The 22,295-nt window shown below is 38.8% G+C and overlaps 1 protein-coding gene across 1 annotated transcript in view; it reads right to left on the bottom strand.

Moving 5' to 3' along the window:
- The window catches only part of LOC140545532 (receptor-type tyrosine-protein phosphatase S-like), a 187,556-nt gene that overhangs the window by 108,936 nt on the left and 56,325 nt on the right, over positions 1-22,295 (bottom strand). The window contains exons 4-5 of the mRNA XM_072668328.1: positions 17,473-17,618; positions 13,179-13,320 (exon numbers count right to left, since the gene is read on the bottom strand). Of these exons, the coding sequence (XP_072524429.1) occupies positions 13,179-13,320; positions 17,473-17,618 (288 nt within the window). The remainder of the gene's footprint in view (positions 1-13,178; positions 13,321-17,472; positions 17,619-22,295) is intronic.

Below are 22,295 nucleotides of genomic sequence, written 5' to 3'. Positions count from 1 at the left end.
ACATTTTCCGCCACTATCCTTTGGCAGCCGAGCAGAATAATCAGGCTTACTCGACTGATCACAAGCATTCTCTCGGCTGCGGCCTTTTAGCACACGGCCCTGCCAGCCCCAAGGCCTTCACAGAAAAAAAAATGACAAAAAGAGAGAGAGAGATAAAAGAGGGAGGGCGAGACATCTAAGCCTGAAGAGTGTCTGTGTGGTACTTGGCCTTAAAGCAATAGTTTGAGGCAAAAAAATCTAATTTACACACTTTTCAGCTTTACCCCAAAACAGCCAAGACATGTTTGGCTCAAGTCTGCTGCTTCAGTTTTGTGCTGGAAAGCCGCACTGAAAGGCTATAAGCTATGTTAGCTTAGCTCAGCAATTAGCCAACTTCACGCCTAAGGGAACGGTCAGCCCACGTCTTTTTATAGGCGAAGCACATCAGGCCTCGTGCTTGCAAAGAAGCAGAAAAACACTTCTTAGGGTTGGAGGCAGGTTAAGGCATTGGATTGGGAAATGAGAATGCAACAGATGCAAAAGCAATGTTCTGGAACTGGATTTCGTTTCGGATTCGTTTATCAGGGAGACATCTGTAATAATAATTACATATACTCACAGTAATGAAAGTCAGTAATAATAATACTGGAGGTGGAGTCAGTATCACTTGTGGCCAAATGGTCGACGAGGCGCTGGTTCTTATTAGATGGGTGAGGACTTAACACATCTCCTCTGTTACGTGCAAAGATGACCGGTGGGAAGTGCCAGAATCACAGCTCCACCACAACAGCAAACAGACGCCTGTGTAGGCCAGCATCACTTAAGAGTGATGAGGGGATAGAGCGACATCCACCCACCAGACTGGCTGCTGATGGCAAAGCGGCATTGCTCAGGATCAAAACCCCTGGCCCACTGGCCATAGTAGCAGCACATTAGTTCTGTTCTGTAAGTTTTTGCTTCATGATTTAGAAAGTGCTTAATATCTACTGGAGGATTCATGGAGACTAAATACAGCGCATAGCGCTTTTTTCTCCAAGAAGACAGGACACCTTCCTGGAATAACACAGATATATGAATCCGAGTGAGACTGAAATGATCAGACATAGGGCCAAACCAACATTCTGAACCTCTAACCTATTTATTATTGCTTATATCAGTTTTCATTATTTTTAAAAAATATATATTTTTTATTCTGTTTTCCCACTGTGTGCCCACTGTGTGTCCCCTTAATAACAAACTCCACCTCATCCAGTCTGTGACATGGAAGCAATATGGAGGTAAAACTCGAGCAGTTTACACCAAAGAAAAATGCTGTGTACGTCGTTCATTAAAATAATGGTTCATTTATCGTAATAGAGGTAAAATGTCCAAGTGATCAGGATATTGACTGAGGTCATATCGTTCAGCACTAATCAGACCACCATTGAGTTCAGTGAAAAATAGCAGATAATTCAGCCTGTAAATTTCACCGAGAAGAAGGGAGAAAAACACAGGCACGGTCAATCCGGACAGCGATAAAATTATGAGAGAGAAAATGACCTCGGGGCCCTGTGTGCATTAAATCAATGAGGTTATATATGATAATAAACAGAAACTCTGCGGAAATATTTGTCAAGTGTTGTACAGGCCAAAATGAGTCTCCATATAGAACTAAAGAGAAAGCTTTATATTGATTGGTCAGCTATGATTAGATGGGCTCTCGGCAGAAACGCTGACCGTTTTTCAAGTGCAAGTTGGTGGAAAGTATTCTGGTGGTACACGTTTAAAAAGGGTTCTTTGAGCAATGACACAGAAGAATCATTTTTGGAGTGTAAGAGATGTGTGTAGTGCTTTAAACTGCCACTATCACATTTTTGACCATTTTATTTTCTACAGAAAAAAAAATAAATAAATGTGTGTGTGTGTGTGTGTGTGTTAGGTATGTGTTCATCCATGATCCTGAGGAGAAGAGCCCTTCTTTAGTAGAAAGCCTGGACCGTATGTGTGTGTTAGCATTAGCCAGATGGATTGTCTCCTTTCTCGCCAAACCGAGAGTGCTAAAAACGGCCAGGCACCCAGAGGAACGCCCGTGACGGAGGTGGCATTCGCCATGGAAACAGCAGAGAAGCTTGAGTCTTGTCATTTTTTCAGATTGAGAGAAAGAGCAGGCTAACGTTCACATACCTCTCTCTCTCTCTCTCTCTCTCTCTCTCTATCTCTCTCTCTATCTCTCTCTGTGTCCTCACTCCCTCTCTTTTCCTCTCTCTCTCTCTGAGGGACGGACAGATAAATGTGAGATGAGTGGCTGTGATTTCCGTGAGCTAGGAGCCAAGTGTGAGTATCACACACTCCTGATCGTCCCACATGCCCTCTCTCTCTCGCTCGCTCGCTCTCCTCCCTCCTCCCCACTGCCTCACTACACAACAACCCAGTTTTAACCCTTACAGGTCCGGCATTATTACCGTTGCTTTGTGGTACTGTTTGCAATATGCAAGTACATAATTACATCAGTAATTACATGCACTCTTATTTGGGGGGAGGTCTCTTTAATGGTTGGATAATTAAGGAAATGGTTACTTAAGGAGAACCGTGAGAACCGAAAGAAGCTCTGAATGAGTAAATGGTTCTTTTGCGGTTCAGAAAATTGGTTTATTTTATACATGCTAATAGTATTCTAATTATGCTTTGTTCTAATTATAAAGGTTGTGTATAGATTTTAACTATAACAATAGTAAAACCTTTTCACTAAAAGGCTATTTTTTTTATGTTGAATGAAGGACCAGAGATTTTCCTGTTAACATCCACTTTGCCAAGCTAACAATGAATGTGAACAACCACAGCCCCAACAAGTTAATGAAGGTCTGAGACCTCAGTAAAAGTGAGAGCCAAGGTGCCCAAACATTTTTATGGCATTGCTTTACTTAAAATATATAAGACAAAACTAAAATAATACACTAATATTGCTTAATATAATAAAAATTAATTTTCCTATTTATATTGTTCACATTTAAGTCATTTATGGAATTGAACAATACTTAAAGGATCAGTTCATATATAAATGCAGTAGATCAACCGCAATATGCTTGATATCTGATTTGCTTCTTTAGTGTACAATGAGATTAGTGAGGCTAATGTTGCTAACACACGTGTCACTTATATAATCTTAGTAAATACAAACAAAAACAGTATGAATAAACATTATTTAAACATTCAGGCCCAAAGAAAATTTTTTTTAGTGTTATCCAGAGCGACTTACAAAAGTGTATGTATGTTTGGCTTTAGTGCTCAGATACACTGTTAGGAACGTAGTCAGAAGCTTTCATATTAAGGTACTTTCATGTTTTGGTCAGTTTTCTTTGTGTACATCAACTTAAGATCACTTTGAGGCTTTTTTTTCACCCCATGAGATGCACTGCTAAACTGTGTTCACGGTTAAATCTCAATCACTGCGCGTTACCCAGAGGCAGTGCTGCTGTGAACAGCTGCCCGTTTCTGGACGTCCCAGCTGCAGACACCGTTCCCGGTGGACCTCTAGGCATATGGAGCTGAGGCCAGCTCTCCCCTGAGGACACACACCAGTGGGTCACTCAGCCCTTTACTGGTCTCACTGCAGTCCATTAAACAAGCCCATTATAAAGCCCTAATCAGGCGGCAGCTGCTGCCCCACTCGTAAAGAATAAAGAACCGTAATGAACCGCATGTATCAGCCAATCTGTGCTCCTTCAGCTGTGCTCGGAGGAGTTTAACCCTTCGAAGTTGCAGTTATTGGCAGTTATAACAAAAGCACATTGTGGCTTTACATTAATTATTTCTCACTCGTAGCTCATTAAAAACAACTGGAGAAATTCTGAAGAAAGCGGAATGCTGTTAGATTTGTAAGTAGAGGAGATATTTTATTGTGATTGTGATGAGAAGCTGTTGTTTTGTGTACAGTCAGTTTTTCAGAAGAAAACAAGCAATCTCCAGTTTTCGTCAGCAAAAAGCCAGACAGAATGTAAATCCAATGCAAATGAAATTCATTATGTAAATGACCACACTGCACATTAGTAAAAATGGTCTGTACCAGAAAAGCAAGGCACAAGAATACATATTTTAGTGCTATGTGAAAGCATTTTACTCTTTTCTGCTGACCCATGAGTAGCCATTTAATTTATTTTTCTTTATTAGTAGTGTGACACCTTACAAATATTAGATATTTTTGTTCTGTTAATGTCATCTGAACAAGAAAATGCACAACTCTGCCAAACAGCCGAGTCACTTGCTGTCTTTAATAGCCAACTGAAAACCCAGCTCTTCCAAGAGTACCTACGTGAAGTGTAGTGCAGAGTAAAAATATAACAATATTTTATTGTATTATGATAAATGTTATCGTGGTATACAATATGCTTTTATGAGTATATCATGGATGTCATCAGTGCTTGAAGAATACTGATTAACTGCACATTTTATTATAGAAAGTGTAATCAGACCCATTTCATTAAATAGTATTTGGATAGCAGTTTTTAAATCATTCATGCTGTTGAAAGATTTTGTCCATATGACAAAATATTGCAATAAATATTGTATATCATAAAAAAAAATCAATATTGTAATATAACATTTTTACCATATCGCCCAGCTCTTATCCATAGTGACTTTGTATCTAGCTATGGATCTTGGTTTCTCTGAGAGAACAGTAAAGCTCTTTCGTGTGAAAAAATAGGGCATCTCATTAAATATTTACTTTTTAATTTGATTATTTTTCTTTATTTAAAAATATGGACATGGACACCATATTGCCAAACGTATTTGTTCGCCTGCATTTGCACGCATATGAACTTGAGAAAACATCCCATTCTTAATCCAAAGGGTTTAATATGACCTTATGAAGCTATAACAGCTCCAACTCTTCTGGGAAGGCTTTCCACAAGATTTAGGAGTGTTTATGGGAATTTTTGACCATTCTTCCAGAAGCACATCTGTGAAGTCAGATACTGAAGTCTCCATCTAATTCATCCCAAAGGTGTTCTGTCGGGTTAAGGTCAGGACTCTGTGCAGGCCAGGCATATTCTTCTACACCAAACTCGCTCATCCATGTCTTTATGGACCTTGCTTTGTGCACTGGTGCACAGTCATGTTGGAACAGGAAGGGGCCATCCCCAAACTGTTCCCACAAAGTTGGGAGCATGAAATGGACCAAAATCCCTTGGTATGCTGAAGCATTAAGAGTTTCTTTGACTGGAACTTAGGGGCTGAACCCAACTACTGAAAAACAACCCCACACCATAATCCCCCCTCAACCAAACTACACGTATAATAGTCAGACAAGTACCGTTCTCCTGGCAATTGTTATAATACCACTTTGTTATCATACCACTGACAGTTGACTGTGGAATATTTAGTAGCGAGGAAATTTCACAACTGGACTTGTTGTACATTTGGCATCCTATCATAGTACAACGCTCGAATTCACTGAGCTCCTGAGAGCAACCCGATCTTTCACAAATGTTCGTAGAAGCAGTCTGCATGCCTAGCTGCTTGGTTTTATACACCTCTGGCCATGGAATTGATTTAGAAACACCTAAATCCAATGATTTAGATAGGTGAGTGAATACTTTTGGCAATATAGCGTTTCAATATCTGATCTTCATTCAAACAATATCTATGAATAAATGTGATGTAATTGCATTTGCAAAAACTATGGAAAAATATGGACTTCGTTCCGTTCCTATACTCACATGGACCTAAAACCTACTTGCACCAACCTTAAAAAAGCTCTTTGCAATCTTGCCATGGGGAGCCCACTTACTTTAACAATCAGGAGCAAAACTAAATGTGAGGTTTAAATAAGACAGACTCCTCCAAAATCCTCTCTGGCCATGTTTTTATCATCTACAGCTGATGTGCTGAACCTGGTCCTAATTTTAGTCCTAACTTTTCCCTTACAAGAAAATAGCATTTCTATTAATTACATTTTATAAATAATTGTTGTTGTTTTAACCCATTAAAAAGCCATAGGCCTGAGATTAGCCCCACCAGTTTCTACAGAAGTCCCTGTAGGTAAGTATGTCTTAGTGTGTATTAAGCCTTGGAGTGTTAAGGGTTAAAATACATATTACCCCTATATCTCAATACTGTTCAAATGAAAATCAAATATGTTTAAATATGGTTAAAAAAATAAATCACATGTATATGTGTATATACCCCCAAATGTAGTTGATCAGCCAATATTAGCCTCATCTTGCTGGCACTATTGTTTTTAGCTATGTGACAACACTCTTTTTAATATATAACAGAATGTCATACAGTATCAGAAACCCCATGAGCAGGTCTACTTGATATTCATTAATAACCCAAACCAGCTTAAGAAAAGTGTGTAATGATTTAGGCCTGAGGTTTGCACGGTGCTAATTGGTTGGTGTAAGCTTGTGGGTATGAGCTGTAAGCTAGAGCATTGCAGCTCTACAGGGAAAACTAAAGAAGCAAACTGTGCATATCAAACATTACTTAAAATGCCAATTTTGTTGAACTATTGCCTTAACGTCGACTTCATTTACGTTGGCTGGGTTTCATTGACAAATAACACAGATCCAGCTTACGTTTGCCTGAAGGGAGGTAAATACGCTACAGGGGATATCAGTGAAGAGGCGAAGAAATAAACAAGTAAGCAAGTATGTAAATAAATAAATAATAAAGAGGCAGGAAAGTATCATTTGCTTTCTGATGTGTGAAAACGGTCCACTAAACAGCTGACTAGAGCTGCACAAAGTGGCAAATCTTCAGCACTTTTCACTGCTGCAATTTGGCAAACAATTCCATGCCTTCGGTGCTGTCCTTAAATGAGATAGCATCAGTTTAATATTGTACTTTGCCAACATTTAAAGTTTTGTCCTAATAAAAGAGACAGAAGAATAACAGAAATGTGATTTTTTTCCCCCCTGCGTTCCCCTGCAATCCTATTAACATTTGGTGTTTTCTTTGCCATAGTATAGTCTGGTTTCATGCATTATTATCTGGATTGATATTTGTATTGAAAATGTTTTACATCTGGGTGCAGGCTTTTGCTTCCAGACAGACTGTGAGAGTGAGGAAGGAATTACTGCCACACTTTCTCTGTGGTGATGCAACACCTAAACACCGCTTACTCTCTTCAGTGTACAGAAGTCATGTAGAACCACGGGAGGCCGAGGTGCTGAGAAAAACAGTTGCTATCCTCACGCTGACCCCTCTCTCACACACACATAATAGTGATGTAATGGATAACAAAATCTCATGGATTGGATCGTATGGAGGTTTCTGAATCACGGATGGGATCATTTTTCAGATTCGAAAAAAAGAAAAAAGGGAGACAAATGTGAATCAGTAGTTTTAATGTTACTGCTTTGTTTGTATTAGTGACTTTTATTTTGACATGCTCTGTTTGTTCATTTGTATTAGTGACTTATTTCAGTATGGTCTGTTTGTTTATTTGCATTGGTGACCTATTTTGACAAGGTCTGACAAGTGACTATTAGACATGCTCTGTTTGTATTAGTGGTTTATTTTGACAGGCTCTGTTTGTTTGTATTAGTGACTTCTTTTGATATTGTCCATTTGTGTTAGTGACATTTCAGTATGGTCTGTTTTTTGTTTTGTTTTTTTGCATTGGTGACTTATTTCGACATGTTCAGTTTGCTCATTTGTATTAGCTACTATTATTTTTACACGCTCTGTTTGTATTAGTGACTTATTTTGACACTGTTTATTTGTATTGGCTACTATTATTTTGCCACAATCTGCTTGTTTATTTGTAATAGTAACTTTTTGGACACTATCTGTTTGTTTATATTAGTGACTTATTTTGACACAGTCTGTTTGTATTACTGACTTCTTTTAACTCGGTCTATTTGTATGTTTATATTAGTGACTTTTATTTTGACACAGTCTGTTTGATCATTTGTATTTGTGAATTTTATTTCGATACAGTCTGATTATATTACAGACTTATTTCGACACAGTCTGATTGTATTACAGGCTTATTTCGACAATGTTTGTTCATTTGTATTAGTGACTTTTATTTTGACACAGTTTGTTTATATTAGTGACTTATTTTGACAGTCTGTTTGTATTACTAGACTTCTTTAAACTCGGTCTGTTTGTTCATTTGTATTAGTGACTTTAATTTCGACACAGTCTGATTTGTATTACAGACTTATTTTGACACTTTGTTCATTTGTATTAGTGACTTTTATTTTGACACAGTTTGTTTATATTACTCACAGAGTTCAGTGGCTTGTAACTATCACTTGCTTTTATGGGCAAACATCGCTGCTTCCAATTCATTCCTCTGTTGAGAGACTTACAGTGCATTTTGGTATACATTCAGCTCATGTAGTGGCCAACGATGCTTACTATAAATTAGGAGTGCAGTGTGTAAGACTGTGCCCCCTGTGCCCAGCACGTTGCAATTCACGATTCGGTCAGCCAGAGAAAAATGACACACGTACTCAACAGTGCCCTAAAACGTAAACAGGGAACCACATCCAGTGTGTTTCATTCTGTGGCAATATAACAGGGTGGTAAAGAGGCTTGAAAAACTGCATTTTAGCCCCAATCAAAGTCACATAATTACTAATTACACATCAGAGAACAACTTAAATACTCAATAGATGCAGCCTATGCCAACCTTTAAAAAACTCCAACTACAGTGACTCTTATGGAGCATTACGCACACTAAAACTGCACTGCACTAAATCCAATTAAGCGGGACTAATCATGCTCTCTTTGTAACGAACGTTTGCCGTTATTTAGTCAGTGTTCTTTAAGTACAACTGACAACCACCATATGCTCAGAAAAGCACACTGAGCCATACTGTAGTATATATCTGTTTATATCAAATCAGAGCATATATTTAAAAAAAAACTAAGAAACAGCAGGCTCTGTTACACAGAGCACGCAAACTATATGATCTGTGTGATCATACACACGCACACACACACACACACACACACACCAAATATAAAAAGTGCAAACAGACAGGCACACACTGGTATACCAAATTTTACTAACACGCAAACACAGTCACCCTCACACACTCACAATCAAAGGTGGGGTTAGAAGTGTGCAGGCTGGGGGTGTGTGCATGTGTGTGCATGTGTATGCATGTATGTGTGTGTTTGTGCTGCAGTAATGGCAGCAGCGTATTCCCCTGACTCTGAGCCTTCTGCTACTTTCAAAACTGCCAATTCGCCCCCACCCACCTCCCTCCTTCAATCTCTAGTCCCCCATCAATCTCTCTTATTCTTTCCCTATCTCTCTCTTTTTCACTCTCTCTCTCTCTCTCTCTCTCTCTCTCTCTCTCTTACTCTCTCACTCTCTTTTCCTCCAGCATCCCCATCCCTCCCCCCATTGCAGAGTGTGAATGAGTTTCCAGCTCAGTGAAAACGAATCACTGAGATTTTTAATGTAAAATGCCCACACCTTAAGGCTTGGTCTCTCTCTCACACACACACACACACAAATATACTCAGTTTGAGTCATATCCCAAATATGGGATTGATGGCACTGTTTGGCAGTCCCCAATCAGTGCCCGTTGGATTCACTAAATGTATATATGTTAATAGATATGATCAAAAGAATAAATACTATTAAACATCTGTACAAGGTGTAGCTGTGCAAAATGTCTACAATCGTTTAGTCCAATCAGCAAGTTCTGTGGCATCTCTGTGATTTTTAATATGGTTAAAGTTTTGGGGTTCGCATCCCAGTCCGTTCACTGTGAACAACGTCACAGTCAGGCCAGTTTAAAACGCTACAGTAACTGATTACAGGGCATGTTTGGGTTAACTCAGTTTAGGCTGTATGTGTGTACGGCAGATGTGGACACGCTCAGAAAGTGGACACGACCTTGGTTAAATTAACGGGGACAGCAAGGTGCTTCCTATTGGGTGCTGAAGAGACTTTACATATTGGTTATTTACAATGTCCACGTCCCAATTTGCATGAGTCAAGACTAAAAACCCAAGATAATATTAAACACTGATTTTATTGGAACATCAAGGTGAGAAAAAGACGGAACACACGGAAAGGTACATTTTTCTCAGAACTGTGTTTCATGTAGTGCGATGTCTTACAGCTGTAGGGTGGCACATGTGGAAATGGGAATGTTAAGCATTAAGCATTAAGACATGAGTGGCTTTAAGCTAATGAGAGATATAAGCTTATAGAGCATGATGACACACCGGAGTCAGATACAGGAACTGGGTTTGCAGTTGCGGGCAAGAGAAAGAGGAAGCGCCTTGGCCGCAGGCAGATACGTGCTTCCTATACACAGACAGTTGTGAATACATGTCGAAAACATGTCAAAATAGCATGACGTGCTCCTGGAACAAGAGCACAAGAGAGACAAATAACTCTGTATAAGGTATGGAGGGGCGCTGAATGTGGCCAAGGCAGGGTCCTCTGCTATATAATGTATGGTGTTATTTGCATACTTCGGATTCGGATCTTTTTGCTGGTAAATGAAACTTGGTATTTTGGGAAATACTTTGACTCTGACTGGTTTCCTCCACACATTCAATGAACACGCGTTCAGTACTCTGTACTAAAGAGAGCCACTTCAACACACAACAGTCTAACTACCTGTTCATTGAGTGTGAGGAGATTGTAACTTCAAATCCCAGCAAGGGCTTTGTTATTTCAACATTTTTAATGCTTGACTTAATTTGTCCTGTTAATTAAATTAGGAAACAAAATGAAACATGTGAGTTAGGAGAACTTTTGACTAAACTAGGCTAAGTTAACTGAATAAAAAACCCTCTATAATCAGTTACAATATGATTTTCAGATGGCCTGCCATTAATCAAGCTGTAAAAATAACCTGTCTGATATGAATTATTGCATTCAGCTTACTGACAGTTATCATTAGGTTATAAGGAGTATGTCAGTTCAGCCTACTTCTTGAATGAAGCACAGTACAGAGCTGTCAATCAGTACAGAGGTCATTTACGTACATTGGTCTAACAAGAACAGTTAAGAAAACAGCTTCTTTAATTCTAAGGCAAAAAGAAAGGTTGCTTTAGGGACATAAACCAACATAAATGTAATGAATGGACAAGGAAAGGATAAAAATACAAGACAAATGTGGGATATGGATCCTTTAAAGGGTTAAACAGAGGGTGTACAGTCAGTAGAGGACTACATCAGCCCTGACCTCTCTTCATCGTAAGGAAAGCAGCCCTGTTAAAAATGTCATTTAACACCATTTCCTCAGCCACTGCAGTCACACGCTCGCTTCCAACCTGTTCCGTACGCAATCATATCTAGAACAATAATGAACTCGGCTAATTGAATCAAAAGTGACCAAGAAACCATTGCGATCAAACGGGGTGCAACGATCTTCCTGCGTTCCTCCCGGTGAAGCTAAAAGCCCTCGCCGGCTGGTGAGGAATGGTGACAGACAGGCGCGGCGGTGCCAATACTCGCTGCCTAAATATGCTGTGACTGCCAATGCGACGCACTTCATTACCAGACTAACAAATTCATTACTGCCTTCATCTCCGTCCTCCCACTCCGCTCTGCGTGATGCGCTCCCTGTCCATGCTCGCCGGCGGCTCGTTAAGAAAGAGAAAAACTCCGGCCCATCGTTCCTGACGCTCCACGCCATTAGAATTCCATTTTCCGTTTCCATGTTAAAGGGGCACCCCTTCATTTCAGACTTAACAGACTGAAGTACAGCCCAAGCAGGAAACTGGGGGATGAGGTGAGTCTCAAATACACATGGTTACTGTATAGTTTTCATTGTGAACATATTGATCAGATTTTATACCGTATGATACAGTCTTTATAAGCAAATCTTTTTTGGCAACCTTGCATATAAATATCAATAGTTTTTAGTTGTAAAAAACGTTGGCAGGGTGGCACAACCATAAAGGTCTTTTTTATGAAGTGAAGAGATAATAACCATCAACATGATACTTGCTTGGGCACATTTTAAAGTTCCAGGCTAAAAAATAAAAAAAAAGATCAATTCTGCATTAATTTGAATTAATATAATAATAATAATAATAATAATAATAATAATAATAATACATTCACAATACAATACCATGTCATGATTTTAAGTTTGAAATATTTGAAATAAACACAGTTTTTTAAATATTAATAGTTTTGTAGTTGAGATAACTGAAAAACGTTTGTCCAGCAGTTTGTAGGTTCTGAAATGTCTGAAGTGGCACAACCATAAAGAACTAGTAACCATAAAGATGATATTAAATAGCAAACGAATACTAAATGAAATAACTGACTTGCTTGGAAACATTTCACAAGTTTCAGGCTCAAAAAAACTAAATTACATACATTTTGTATTTTTTTTTTATTCCATTTTTATTTGTCATTTTTTATAACTCACTCTCCAGTCCATATGGCCCAAATATTGAAAATAAACCATTATTTATTTAATGTTTTTGTAATGTCACACAAGCTTACACATTTACATACATCTGCCTATTCAGCCTACAGCAGTTTAGCCCCTACTATGTTGAAGCCAAAATAGCTCTGACTGTTTGAGGAATGGACTCCATAAGACCTAGCCAGCATACTGGGAACCCCCCACAAGGCCTGGTGTTTTGGAGATGTTCAGACCCAGTCGTCTAGCCATCACCTTATGCTTAGCCCAATTTCCCTGCTTCCAACACATCAGCTTCACAAACTGACAGTTCACTTGCTGCCTAATATGTATATTCCACCCTTCGACAGGTGCCATCGAAACACAGATAACCAATCTAATTTATTCTACCTGTTAGTGCAATGTCTATTTTAACATGAGCTACTGCCAAGGCAAAATCCTTGGACAAGATGCTCTACTTCCTCATTAAAGCCAATTCGGATAAACAGAGACCTAGCAGAACTTGCTAAATCTGTATGTAGATACATCCATAACTGATTCATAGGATAAAATAGAAAAAGCCCCAGAAATGAAACACATCGCCTTTACATCTCTTTTTCTGATGCAACATATTCAGCTGTTTCTTTCTCTCAGTCTTCCCTTCAGCAAAACATGCATCATCATGAGAATTTAGCACATTCGCAGGTCAAGCAAAAGTTCGAGAGCTACGTTTTCTTAGGCAGAGAAATGAGGACAGCCAATGACAACAATATTGCAGATGGTATGGTGTGGCTTATGATATATCGACCTATAGAGTAAAGTGATCATTCTATATCTCTGTGATGTTGATAAAAAGTACTGGAACCCGACACTTACCTCTGATGATGGACAGTTTGGAGGTGACAGCAATTTCACCCTCTGTGTTCCGGGCCACACACTCGTAAACGTTCTCATCCCGTGGCGCCCTGAGTGGCTGAATACGAAGCACCGCCCCCGCGCCTTCGTCAAACTCTATGGTCTGGACCAATCAGAGCAAAGAGGATTAGCTCCAATTGTAGTGAAGTCATTTCAAAAGCTGAAGTGTACAATAATCAGACTGTATTACAAAATATGAGTTCTACACTGCTCATCAAAAGTTTTCAGAGAATGCTTGATTTTCAGTGGTTCTTTACAAACTATTTACGAATACTTTGGGTTTATTGTTCACTTAAGCTAATAATGTATACTTTCTCTGAAGGCTAAAGCATGATTATAATGTCATTAATAGCAAGTGATTTAGTTTTAATTGCTTTTTAATTAAACCTAGAAAGAAAAAATACTTTTCTTTTAAAATCTGCTGTTCCTTTTCATTCAAAATAGATCTAATTTTTATATTTATTTTTATTGTGCTTGTGTCATGAACTACTTTTTAGAATACAAATACTTAAATTATAACAATTAAACTATAACAATCTCTTATTGATGTATATTGTACTTTAAATTAGCTCCCATGCTTACCTGAAATAAATGACAGCATATCCAACAATAAAGGAAGCTTTATGTATTCTTTTCTTATGTTGAAAGAAAATGTGGCAAGCTACACAGGGATGTTCTGATCCATTCCAGGGTATAGAGCTATTAAAGTCATATTTAAACTGATTGGTCGTTGGCTATTTTAAGGCAGATCCATGCGTAATCCTTTGTTTTTTACCACTGCACCACTGTGGTAGAGGCGCCATCAGACATAGTTCACAACCTGCAGCAGTGAGATGTGCTTAAAGAAGCTAACTTGATGTTTAGATGTCGGCAGTGTGTAACTATGTATTTTACAGTGGAACCTAAAAACCAAGAAAAATATCTGCAGTTCTACTGTTTGAGCCATTTTCCTTCAGATACAGGCATGTAAATTGTTAGGCTTTTAAAACAGCTGTCTAGCTTCTGCCCTTTTTTCCCTGTTTGGGAAATAGAATACCATTAGCCAAAAATCACAATAAGGAGATTCGTGGTGTGTCCATAAAGACAACAAGCTAATTTATCTTATATCCATTAGCAAGGATCTCAAATCCACTGTGTTTCATCTCAAAATAGATTCTACAACATTTTACAACTTTAAATATTCAATGCACCAGTGCATACACCAATCAGCCATAACATTAGTACCACCTGGGACTCCACAAGACCTCTGAAGGCGTCCCGTGGTATCTGGCACCAAGACAGACAGCAGCAGGAGGTGGGGTCTTCGTGGATCACATTAATGAGCCTCAGGTGACCATGACCCCTTCGCTGGTTCACCAGTTGTCCTTTCTTAGACTATTTTTGGTAGGTACTGACCACTGCACACCAGAAATCCCCCATAAGACATGCCTGCCATATTGGAAGTGCTTTGACCCAGTCATCTAGCCTTCACAATTTGGCCCTTATTAAAGTGGCTTCTACAAAGGTTCACCTTCAAGAACTGTTCACTTGCTGCCTAATATATCTAACCCCTTGACAGATGCCACTGTAGACGAAGATAAACAATGTCTTTCACCTCACCTGTCAATGGTGCTAATGTTCTGGTGATCGGTGTGTAGAATAATATGAATAAGCATGTCTTGATGAAAGGCTATAAAGGAATATAATATTGCTCCTTGCCGCCAGGGCGTCACTTATCTTTTAAAGAATATCTGTATGGAACTGAGGTTTCCAGCGCAGACTGCAGCGTTCAAAATATATATCTGTGAATTCATTTTATAGGAAAGCATTTTAATTTAAGCCATTGTTAAGTGTAGGGAGGGAACCTATTGCACAGCTTCAAATGAACACCGTTGGTACTGTTTCATTTATATTTGCATTTCAGATTTTGGTGGTGAGTGCAATAGTTTCTTCTTGGCTGCAGGCAACAGGGTGGGAGGAATATTCGCTGGTTTTATGAGCATTTTAATTGCGCTCCCTGCGTGCAGATGCCACTGTGCGAGGCCACGGAAGACGCCTGCTTTTTGTTCAGTTGACTTGGGTGGAAAGGCTAAGACCCGAGAGAGACGAGTTTAACTCGTTGCCATGCATAATAAATACAACTTCTTGCTGAAGGTAAAACCAAATAAAAAAGATGTTTTAAAAAGCACAGGGTTAAATGAGACTCTTGCATTTGCATGACAGTTTATAATACATGCATATTGTCGCTGTCAGACAAAAATCTCCCAAATTTAGAAAAACACCCTCTCATCTTTCAATGGAGGTCAATCTAAAAAGATTGGTAACACTCTACCTGGATGGTCCATTGTGGCTGTATTGTAGATGCTCACCTGACATTCAACTAATATTCAACTGAATGCCTATTTACCCCTTAAAAATCCCATGCACCGCTGGTGGGCTGAAAGTGTGGTCCCTGAGTGTGTAATAATAATGCCTTGGAGTGTTAAGGGGTTATTAAACTGAACTATAAGCTGAATGTAAATGACTGTCTATTGAATGTAACTCTACTTCCAAAACAGGATTTAGGTTTAGGGGTAGATGTAAGGTTTAGGTTAAGGTTACAGTAAGGCTTTAGGGTTGATTCAAGGCTAAGTTTAAGGTTAGGGTTAGGGTTAGGTGTAGGGTTACATTCAATAGTTCAGTTGCATTCAATAGGCATTAAGTGAAATGTTAGCTGAATGTTAGGTGAGAATCTACAATGGAGCATCCAAGTAAAGTGATTCCAACAGACTTTCTTTTAGGTCAGTTTGGAGCATTTCTATTGGTCCATTCATCATGAAATTTTGGTACAATGTAAAGATGTATCTGTCAGACTCACTATATGATCAAAATGAAAAATGTTAAAAGTGGAGACAATTTTTTTTGCAGGACAGCAGCAACATGACTTGTGAAAGTACATAGTTTGAGATGCACCATCTGATAAATGTTTGATTGTCTATCATAAATAACAATAATTCACAATAATATGCAATTGAATGCAGTTAGGGCAACAGTGTTTGGGTGCTGCTGATCAAGTAACAATAACTTTCTAAGTGAAAGCAATCGCAAATTCTCCACTGAACATTATATGTCTATTTTTAGTTTTATGTCAAATAATCTGACATTATTCAGTAAATAAATCAAAATTGTACTCTAAATGTACTAGAAAAATGCCTTAGTTTCTTTACTTCCAAATTCAAAATTAACAAAACAACATAGCTTGAAGAGGGGTGAAGCATACACCTGTAGTCTGGGCTCCTGAAAACCATAGCTCTCTAAGCACTGGCCCTGTCATCGCAAGATCATAAGTCCAATCTGCAGACCTTTTTGGCCAGAATATGCAAAGATATGTTGAGAAATTATATTATTATTATATATATATCAACATATTTCATGAGAAGAACACCTCTCCAACTGCTATGCATGGGGGTTGATCAGTAATGCTCTCAGCTTGTGTTGCAGCCAGTGGCACAAGGATCATTTCACTGGTACAAAGAAGAATGATTTCAATTAATACCAGCAAATTCTGAAAGTATTCGTCTGCAAACAAGAACTCTCTGAGAAAATAAATCTTTTTTTGCTTTGGGATCTTTACTTTTCTATTATTTTGAAACAAAAAAAGACATTTAAAATATTAAAGAAATGTGTCATCTTTAACTTGATGCCTTTTGAAAATCAGGTCATCTTTTATTTGCTTTGCTCTTCATAGTTAGTGAAATTTTGCTCAAGGATGCCCAAGTTGTTGTGTGCCACATATATGGCGTCTAATAACGTTCAAAATTGTACATGAAAAGAGAGAAGGCGAGGAGGGATTATATCAAATGTGCTTGGAAAGTGCAAAGTAACGGCATGGCTTATGGTTCAACCCTTTGCAATCATTAAAGATTCATAGAATATGAAATGAAGTTTGCGGAAAAAAAAAAACGGAGGCAGGAAATGCACACAGGGGGAAAAAATCTTTTGCTGTGCGCTCTGATAGCCTGCTGTCACTGCTGAATGATAGAATAGCCGTAGGAGGTTCACCAGAAGCAAAGCGACATCTCAGAACTCCACAAAAACTCTTAAAATGGGAAAGATGGGCTTTTAATGTACAATTGTTCTCTGAAAAGGGGAAAGAATTGAAGTCATTTTAGGTAAAAGAACGGTATATGGAGCTCAGTGCTGAACAGCAGTGGTTGCCAGGTAACAAACTCCATACACTCTTTAGCACAGATGGCTAAATCAGTGTGTGCAATGTGTGTATGTGCTCTCGCCTCACCTCTATCCTCTGGGAATTGACCTTTTTGCCCTTTTTGTTCCAGTTGACTTGTGGCTTAGGGTCGCCTGCGGCTTGGCACACGAAGGACACCACGCCGCCAGACACTCCTATTTGGTCAGTGGGGATCTTGGTGAACCTGGGGGGAGCTGGAGGAAGGAGGAAACAAGGAAGATGATGATGTTAGGAGGTTCACAATGTCATACAATGTTACAATAAAGTGGACAGTTCCAGTTCTGAAATGTACGCAAACATACACTGAACCACTGAGAACTTTTGTATTAAAGCTTGATATTTAAGTTACTAAAACTTTGGTGGCTTGACTTATCACCATTGCTATTAATACATATATTTTTATTAATAACAAACACTAAACTGGTTTCAATAAAAACACTGAAATTCAGCTTGAGTGTAAGGCCTAATTACACTCTCTTGGACTCCTGATCACTGACGGCTGTGGCATCACTGGGGATTACACATGTCTCTTAATGATAGGGCCAGCGCATAGACAGCTTTGCCACTCAGGCGCTACAAAAACGGAATGTTTTTATTACACCTTTAAAGCATGTTGTTTCTGCTTTGCGACACAGACCTGTGCTTAACCATTGGTTAACTGACTAAATAAAACTGAACTAAAATTGTATGCATAGTCAGCTGTTCAGGGAAGGGTTGACATTAAATTAATAAATGAAACCTTTTCTCATAATATGAGTTTCCGGTTTATTTGTTTGTGATTAGTTAGATTTCAGTATCTGTATTGTTTGCAAGCTTATAAATAATTAAACACAACCAATTTCCCCCTCAGAAAATAAATGGGTTTATAAACTACATCAGGTTATATCAATATGTCAAAATCAGTAAATAAGCAGTAATATGGGTCCATTCACCATTGAGGTTTTATGAAATGTAAAGAACAACTGCCATATATAAAATATTGAAAAACATTTTGAAGAAATTAGTTGAGATTGCTTCTGCATTTGCCTTTAGCTAGAGATGCATTTCCCAAAACTGCCAGATTTAAATTATATCAAAAAGTGAAAAATGCACATTAATGTATATTTAAGTCCTAAGCACCTTTTTATAACCAATTATGTTGACAAAAAGACTGTTTTACTAAATAATTATATCACATTAGAACAGAAGCAGGAAAAAATAACTGCAAGAAAAAGTAACAAGAATTTTCATTTTGAAGAAAGTAGTAGATTTTGAGTTCTTCTGGACGTCTCCAGCCAGTGAATGGACGTGTCCAATTCCATAGTCAGCTCACCTGATTAACATCATTAAGCAGCGATTTACCAAACCAGATGTTGGCTCATAGCTATAAATAATGATGTTTTAATGGGCGCAGTGATGTAAAAGCACTACGTTTTGTATGGTATTATTTGAATTTAATCTAAGTTTAATCTTTAGCAAATAATTTGAGCTTTTGATAAGAATTTCACAAGATGCCTAAAAGCTTTTTGTTATACTGCTCTGGTGCACTGAGAATAAAATGGAACAGAACCAATTGATAACTGAAAAGCATGTCTGCTCGCTTTTTGATTATGATAATAGGCCCCAGCCTACTTTAGCCAGAGGACAGTTTCATGTAAGAAGCCGAAGAATGGACTGATGAAATAAAAAGCCAATAACTCAGGACAGACAAAAAGCCGGGGCTCGCGTGAGTGGCACTCTTCAGGCGATTTAGCGCTGTTATGTCACAGCGTTGACAGGAAGCAATAAATACTACACCGTTGTAATTCTGCTTCTGAATTTAATAAGGCATGGGGCTAAGCCCCGCCCCCTTGGCCTCTCCACTCCGGATGCAAAGTGGATTGAATTCCCAGAGGACGCACAGCAGCTGATGCGTGGAGGGGGTGGGTGTAGAGGGGGGTAGAGCATTACGTTTGCTCTGGCACACAGGAGGCCACTGGTAGTCATAGATACCGGTATTCTGAGGAGGATCATCGCTGCCGTATCCCGTTGCCATGGCGACCAGTCAAACAGAGCTGAGGACGATCCAGGCCCCTCCCCCTCCCATCCTCCCCAACCCTCAACGACGGGCTCAGACTTATCCGTCAGGGCTAAGTCTGGCCTGGCTCTCACTATGGCAACCAGTACTCACACCGCGCCTCTCCACACCCCCCACCTTTCTCATTTGCAGGTGAGTGTGTGCCGCTTGGGCAAAGCAGGAGCAAACACATCTCTCCAAACAGACAGACATTGCTTTACAAAGAGCTACAGCTTAGGATCAAAAGGAAGACACAAAAGAATTAAACCCTTACAGAAGTCTGAGATATTGCTGAGAATATTAAATGTCATATTATATATTTTGATCTAAAATATTATTAATAATTTATAAAACAAATATATATATATATATAATTTACACTGAATTTCAATTAAATGTAAAGTGCTAGATTTTTTTGTTTTGCAGAAAGAAAAATACTGTACATTTTTGTGACATTGTTAGCCATTTTTTACATCAAAATTAAAGGAAAAAGTCTAAAACGCAATATCAGAAGTAGAATTTATGAACACTAGCTTCACAATTATCAACCTTTTTATTTTAAGCTAATCTATGTATGTAGGCTATTATGTATCCAATACAATTCAGTGCTAAAATAAATGGGGTTCCTCAAGGTACTTTAGTATCATAGAACCATGACAACTCAAAGGGTCATTTAAATGCTTAAATAGTTCTTTGCCTGGTAAAATGGATCTTCTGTTTTTAAAGAACCTTTAAAAATGGTTCTGTATAGAACCTATATGGAACTAAAAAACAAATTCAACACTAAACAATATAGATTTTAAAAATTAAAGTGTATGTAATACAATATGGACAAAAGTATTAGGACACCTGCTCATTTATTGTTTCTTCTGAAATCAAGGATATTAAAAAGACTTCATCCCGCTTTTGTTGGAGTAACTGCCTCTACTCTTAAGTAAAGGCTTTCTACTAGATTTTGGAGCGCTGATTGAACTGATTGCGCCAAGTGCAGCGGCTATTATCGTAGCATACCAACATTTCTTCACTTCCTGTTAGTAGAAAAAGGGTTAGTATGTTATTATTTTAAATCTACGCTATTAAGATGAGTATATAGTACATACCTTTGAGCATTAGTGTGTAGTGCGCAAATGGGACGCAGCCTGAGATATGTATTGACATGCGTTTATGCACTTAAATGCTGCAACATGATTGGCTGATGAGATAATGAATGAGATGGTGTGCAGAGAGTTCGAATAAATTGATTGGTAAGTGCATATTTAAGTTGAATTAAATAATTCGCTCAACTATTTGACACCCAACAACATTGGCAGCCTAGCAGAGGAATTAAGTGTGTGTTTAATAATCAATAAAGTACGTTGCTTTGTTCATACAACATATTTAATGGTATTGACTATGTACACCATTTTAACATAGTCAGGGTTCTCTTTAAGAGTGTTGAATAGAAGGGAATGGGAGAAGGACAAAGGAGTCTGAGTGTGTTTGAGAGAAAGCGAGAGAGAGAGAGAGAGAGAGAGAGAGAGAGAGAACATGAGAGGCAGAGACTGATGGCAGACTAAAGTAATCCTGAGCTGAGGGGAGAGCGATGAGGGAGCTGAGAGAGGCAGTGATGAGCGCTGAAGATAAGAACTCAAAAAGAGGGCGTCCGAGACAGGCTGCTGGTGAGGGGCGTTGTCCATGAAACTCTCCCAGCCTTCAGCCTTACCCTCAGCTTTACCCTGTCGTTCAGTATGTTTTTGTTTACTTCAGAACTCGTAGAATCTTCCAGAAGCACAGAGACGTCCTTTAGGATTACGGAGTCCCTCAGTAGCGCAAGGCTTTAAAGCCGACCTCTCCGTGGGGAGCCGCTACACTGATGTAACCCACACACACTCTTTCCCACACACACACACACGCTTGCCTGTACTTGCATGCTACTGCTATTGTAAGAAAATCTCTCAACTTTGCTTTTGGAAATTTTTTTATTATTATTCTTAGAATTTTTTTAAATGCTACCAGTCTATTTTCTGAACGTCTCATGATGAATTACTTCTAACTTGAATTAAAAATCACGTTAATGGCCATTAAGTCAAAGTAACGGCTCGACTAAACATCTTAACATGGCTAACAATAGGTTGAAAGCTTGTCAGAATGATGTAATCTGCATAATGCTAATTTGCAGCCATTCGCTTTCATTCACTGTTAGCATTATTAGCTTTTTCACTGAACTACTCCTTTAAGAGTAGTTATAGTTCATAGGGGCCCACACACACACACGCCGTCACACTCTGGCCTTCCCTTAGCCCACACACAGGTTTTCTCTGATAAAGTCTTTTAATTTGGCCAATGGTGGCGTTTCAACCTGGAGAACAAAGAAACAAAGACATCAGCAGCAACCTTGAGGAGCAGGGCTGAGAGCCACCGCTAAGCAATGATGTCACGCTCTCCATCGCGCGGCATCCCCATGACAACCGCCATCAAAGACCAATCAAGAAAGAGAAACGCTAGCAGAAGGAGGAAGTGTAATCATCTCTCGCATGCACGGCCGACGATCAGCCGAGACGTGGTGATCAGAAATAATCTGATGACCAGGAATGATAATCAGACGCTAGAGAGGTATCTTCAGCATCTCATCATCAGCAGTAAATAAAAATGTTCAGAATTTGGGTGAGTTGCGTTTTCATGTTAACGGAATAGTCTGTCCCGAAATCTAATAGATTGACCCCTTAATCCAGACAAGATCAGCAGCCCAGGTTTAAGTCTTTAGCTTAAACGTATTATATGGAACAAGTAACAGAAGCATCGTGCAAACTGCATGTCTACATGACACGGTGACTAACAAAAAAAATGGACAAAGCTT

This window comes from Salminus brasiliensis, chromosome 23, assembly GCF_030463535.1.
Source record: "Salminus brasiliensis chromosome 23, fSalBra1.hap2, whole genome shotgun sequence".
Taxonomy (NCBI): domain Eukaryota; kingdom Metazoa; phylum Chordata; class Actinopteri; order Characiformes; family Bryconidae; genus Salminus; species Salminus brasiliensis.
The sequence above is the reverse complement of the archived record's forward strand: the minus strand, read 5'-3'. Positions and strand labels throughout refer to the sequence as shown.